The sequence below is a fragment of the Phalacrocorax carbo genome, chromosome 24 (genome assembly GCF_963921805.1).
Source record: "Phalacrocorax carbo chromosome 24, bPhaCar2.1, whole genome shotgun sequence".
Classification (NCBI taxonomy): Eukaryota; Metazoa; Chordata; class Aves; order Suliformes; family Phalacrocoracidae; genus Phalacrocorax; species Phalacrocorax carbo.
Genome location: NC_087536.1, coordinates 1,958,140 through 1,963,474, shown reverse-complemented (window position 1 = coordinate 1,963,474; position 5,335 = coordinate 1,958,140). Strand labels below are relative to the sequence as shown.

Sequence of the window (5,335 nt, the reverse complement as noted above, 5' to 3'; positions counted from 1 at the left end):
AGCCGGCGTTGGAGGGCCTCGGGAGCTGCATCGCCTCTTGGGGCTCGGGCACAACGCGGAGGACTTGTTCTCTCCCTCTTCCTCTTGCGTGCTGAGCGGCGGCGCCCCGTGTGCTCCACAGGGGGGCTGTGGATATCATTGCCCCGCTGACAGCATCTTCTCTGCTCTCTCTGCTTTGGCAGGCTCTGCTCCTGAGCAGCACTGGCTGCGCGAGCTGACTGGCAGCTGCTCTTGGAGGGCCCTGGAGCTGCGCCGTGCCTGGGAGCGCAGTCAACACTCGCAGGGCTAGTTCTCTTCCTCCTCCCTGCTGAGTGCTCGTAGTCCGTGGGGTCCACGACCCAGCTGCGGAGATCCCTGCCCCACTGTGGCGATCTGCTCCGGGGCCTCTCCCTGCCACCCTTCCTCTGGGAAGAAGGGCTCGCTCCACGCTCCTCCTCCTTGCTGCCCTCCTGCATGGTGTGCAGCAGACGGCCCGAGGGCGGAGAGCAGACCAGGCAGTCAGCTTTCCTTCTGGACACCAGCCTTGTCAAGCTGCAGAAGAAGCGATGCCAGCAGAAGCCCACGCAGGAGGCAATGCTGAGCCTGCCTGGCCAGATGGGGCCCAGCCAGCCTGCAGATGCCTCCCGTGCACCTGCCCAGGTGGGCTGGCTGGTGCTGGCTCTTGCGGAGGAGCCGCTGTCCCCTGGAGAGTCCTCCATGCCCGCTGCCACGTCCTGCAAGGAGAGCTGGGATAGGGTCCTGCCCTTCCCTCCTCAAGGGAGCAGAGCCGCGGGAAGCCCCAGAAGGTGCCTGAGGGGACAGCTAAGGGCCTTCCAGAGCCTCTCCTGGAGGGCTGCAGAGGCGGAAGGGCCAAAGGCGCACCAATGGGACGGATCTAGGGGGGGTGCTTTGAGAGGGAGCAGCGTCGCAACTGTCAACAGCGGTGCCGCGTGCCAGGGAAAAGAGAGCGATGCCAAGATGCCAGAAAGAAGCCCACTGCCCACGTGCTGCCCTCAGCCACCTCCCCGGGGTTACCTTGGTCTGTCGAGGCTCACCCTCTGCTCCCACAGAACCCACTTGCTTCCTGCTGGACCCCCACAGGCTGAGGAAGGAAGGGGCATACGATGGTGCCGGTGAGGAAGCAGCCATTTCGCCAGGTTTCGGATCAGAGCACCTGGAGAATAAAAACAAAGAGAGGCATCTCTCTTTAGGGCTCTTCTTGCAGCCTCCTCTCGGCTTCAGTCCTTTTGTGGGAGCGGTTTCTACGACAGAGGGAAGATGCGACCAGGGCCGCAAATGGCATTCTGGCAAGTTCAGCTGGGGTCTTCCCCAATCCCCCTGTCGGAGCAAGGCCTCGTCTTTATAACCCCTATGGCCTCCATTTCATAGAATCGTAGAATCATCAGGCAGTTTGGACTGGAAGGGACCTGAAAGATCACCTCGTTCCACCTCCCCTGCCCTGGCCACAGACACCTTCCACCAGACCACGTTGCTCAAAGCCCCGTCCAGCCTGGCCTCCAACACCTCCCGGGAGAGGGCACCTACAGCTTCCCTGGGCAACCTGTGCCAGGGCCTCGCCACCCTCACCGTCAAGGATTTCTTCCTGACAGAGAGCTAACCAAAACCTACCCTCCCTCGCTTTCAAACCGGTCCCCCTCTTCCTACCACCACACTCCCTGATAAAGAGTCCCTCCCCACCTCGCCTGTAGGCCCCCTTTAAGTACTCTTCCCTACGTCAGCCAGCTTCACAGAGCAGGCAAGCAGCACTTTGCACCAGGGCAGCAGCCTAAAGCCCGCTAGGGAAAGATAACCACTGACGTGGGGTAGCTCAGCTCTGACAGCGCTGAATGGGGCGGCCTGTACTCGCTCTCCTGTGAGAGAAACGCTCGGGGGGATGAGAAGAAAATCAGCACAAACCAGGAGAGGAAACCGATTCTGAACAGGTTTTAGTACCGCTTGTTATTTATTACCTGATGTAAAACAGCAGATACGCTTGCTGCCTGAGCACGGTGTCGATGCCACAACGATCCACAGACTCATCGTCCATCTTATACCACGCTCCGCTGCTGGCCTGCAAAGAAAGGCGTCGGTATCTGGAGATGAACGGCACGGTGCCTCCACCAACCCAGGCAGAGAACTGCAGAACCAAGAGAAAGCCAAAACCAACCCAGCCCAGCCCCTAAGGAGACCTTCTCGCCAAGACCCTCGGCTGCCAGTAACACTGCCGTGAAAGCGTGTCTTCGGCAGGGTAGATTTTGCCCTGCCTTGCTAGGACGTCCCTCTTTACCTTTGTGTAGCAGAAATAGTGTCCGTGATAACAGCTGGGACCGCGGTGCACCACGACAGCATATAAGGAGTAGAGGAGGGGCTCCCCAGCTGCGTGAGACGTGTACGGGCGAAGGTCCAAGTACTCGGGGTACTCCACAACCTACGGAGAGAGCAAGAGGGCTCAGAAGCCATCCTGAAATACTACGTGAACTAGCCTTCCAAGACTAAGGGCTAGAGGCGTAGAAAGACATCTCTGGGGCTGACGGCAACTCGGCGCTCCCTAAAGCTACGGGGCGTGGTTTGGGTGGCAGGAAACTGTTCTCGGCCAAAGCAGCTCTGCCGGAGCAGGGCACGCGCTTCTCCTCCCGCGGGAACTCTCCTCTCCTGGCAAGGGACCGCAAAGACCTCAACGCCAACAGCCGGCGAAAGGCCCCGCTGCTTTGGGAAACCCCCTGCGCCAGGAAGAGGAAGTTGCGCTCCAGCTGCGTACACACCTTGCTGATCTTCCCGCCGGTGAAATCGTCAAACCTTTTCAGGCACACCGTGAGAACCATGGGCGCGCGATGGATTGTAAACCTCTTGGAGGCGGCGACCATCCTCTCACACCTTGGAAGCAAGCACAGAGGCGAGGGCTGAAACGCACCCTGCGACGCAGCCTTTCTTCCCCCTGGAAGGCCAGACAACCCTTCCCGGCTCACACATCCTTGCGCTATTTTAAAACTATTCAGCACTGTAAGGCCACGCTAAAGCCAGCTGCGTCGTCTCCTTGTGCGTTCAGCCTACACGAAACGACGGCTTATGCTCGGCGACACGCAGCACCTTCACGCAGGATCTAGTATGATTAGGACGTTAGCGTTCATCTTACTGGCTACACCGATAGCAGTTTTCGCCCTCCAGCCGCTCAGGTCGGACAAAGCCCTCCAGAGCATCGGTGACAGAAGAGGCTGCCTGGAGGAGTGAGAAAGGAGAGCACTGAGCTGCGGGAAACACCCTCACCCAAACACCTCCTAGGAGTTTACGCAAAAACCTAGCTAGACGACGCTGAGGAGACCCGGCCTCAGCCTGCAAGCAGCGTCCGGAAGGAGACGGGACGAGCCTTTGGGGCTGAACATTGCCCTCCTTCCCAAGGGATTCCCAAGGCTACCGAGAGCCACCTCTCTGTGGCGCTGCACAGTTCAGCTACCGAGGGTGTGCAGGGTCACCACCAAGGAAAACAATACCACCCGCCAGGCCAGGAGCCAGACGGCTGCTGAGGGAGGGCAAAGGGAAGAAGGCTGAGAGGACGTCCAGGGTGCGGAGAGGACAATTCCCACTCGCCCGCCTTCAAGCCAGCACCCACAGGCAGACCGCTGCCACGGCCTCCCCAGAGGGACTCGGGCCATTCCGCTTCCCGCCCACCACCAAGCTCTCTTCGGGTCACAGGAGGCGTTTTTAAGCCAACCGCGTTGATTCTGGAAAGCTACAGGGGCCTTGGGATGCCCCGAAGCACAAGCGACAAGCCCTCTTACTTTCACGTCCAAAGGAACGTCCAGGAAGGCCTCGTAGGAACTGGAAACTGCCTTGCAGCTCAAGCACGTGACTGGAAGGCAAACCGAAACGCTCAGCGATAGGGGAGGTCGACCGTGCCCGTTCATGCTCCTCCTACCTACTGCGCCAGTCAGACGTACAGCTGTTTATCACAGGCAGCAGGCAGAAGGGCACAGCCAGTCCCAAGGGGAACAACAGGTGGGGAGCAGTACCTCTGGATCTCAGACAGCCCCCAAAGATTTGATGGACGACGGTAGTCGATTGGGAAGAGATGTCCAAGCTGGAAAGAAACGGTAAGGGGCAGAGAGTCACCTCCTCCAGGAGTTTTACTTGGCCTGAAAACCCTGGGCGTAGGTTCTCCTTGATGGGAGCACCTCAAGGAGTCCAAAGGGCTCGGGAGCATTGGAAAGGCAATTTGCTTGTGCTTACTCGCTGCTTCCGCTCAGGCAAGCGCTCTGCATGGCATCGACAGCAAGGCGGAGGAACTCGTGGGCGTCTTCCTGCACGCCCAGCTGGAAATGTTCTCCTATGCCTAAGAAAGAGGAAGTTAGTCCTTCTCTCCTCCGCGAACAGACGGAGACATGGCAAAGCCCCTGAAACGACTTACATGTCAGAACGTTGACGACACCCCAGGGCTCGATGGCACTGCCTGAGGAACGCAAGACGCTGTTCACGTGCGCTTCCATCCTGCACATCACGCAGACGCCTTGCTGACGACCTGAAGAGGGAGGTGGGAGGGAAGCAAGATTCTCCAGTTAGCAAAATAGCCATAGCAACGGGAAACCTCACGCAGACCTTGGAGTCCCAGGAGCGGCCTCCACCCCTCCCAAGGCCCCCACGTCCCAACAAGCCCAGGACATTCGAGTGCGCAGAAGACACTCTTCAGAAGGACGCTGCTTCGCTGACAGAGCCTGTCTGTGCCACAGGCAAAGAGGGTTTAACTTGCAGGAGCTGGGACCAAGACGCGGGGCTACAAAGAGGCGCCTTTCTGAAGGGGAAAGAGACACCTGGACAGGACAAGCGGCTTCTGGGCTTGAGTGGTCAAAGACGACCAACTCGGCGGGTTGAGAAAGGAGGGCGGCTTTGCTCCTAAGCTGAATTCCAGGTGCTGGGAACCCTTGGCAAGTGCCCAACGAACGAGGAGCTGTTCATCAAAGTACTCACACGACTGGCTGTGCTCCCGAGAGAGCAGGTAGTTGGCCAGAGGGGGTGTGTAGGTCAGGCACTGCAGGATGGAGTTGAGGAAGCACGTATTGCCCAGGTTGTGGAGTCCCGCTCCAGCTCCCTGTCGGCGCTGCCAGGCCAGGCAAATCTTCTCCGGGGGAAAGAGGACCCTTTGTGGAGGAGCCATTCCCTCGACAAGGACTGCAGGGAAACGACATTGGGGAAGAGGTGAGAAGGCAGCCCTGCTGCTGTCAGACCTTTCTGCCAGCAAGGACACCTTTCAGTGTCTTGTGCCTAGCGGCAGAGGAGTGACACAAGGTGCTCTCCTGTCTCTAATGGAGAACACCTGGGTAAGCCTGGCTGCTAGCAGGAAAGCGCCCCAGGATTCGCCCTAGGC

The 5,335-nt window shown here is 59.1% G+C and overlaps 1 protein-coding gene across 1 annotated transcript; it reads right to left on the bottom strand.

The window, feature by feature from the left end:
• Nucleotides 1–2,278: 2,278 nt before the first annotated feature.
• Nucleotides 2,279–4,289, bottom strand: LOC135317096 (ubiquitin carboxyl-terminal hydrolase 42-like; the record flags this gene model as incomplete). Its single annotated transcript, XM_064472726.1, has 6 exons — nt 2,279–2,407; nt 2,742–2,853; nt 3,113–3,195; nt 3,756–3,826; nt 3,987–4,054; nt 4,204–4,289. Coding segments are annotated over 6 exons (549 nt in total), but the record flags the coding sequence as incomplete, so codon positions are not given.
• Between the last annotated feature and the right edge of the window lie 1,046 nt (nt 4,290–5,335).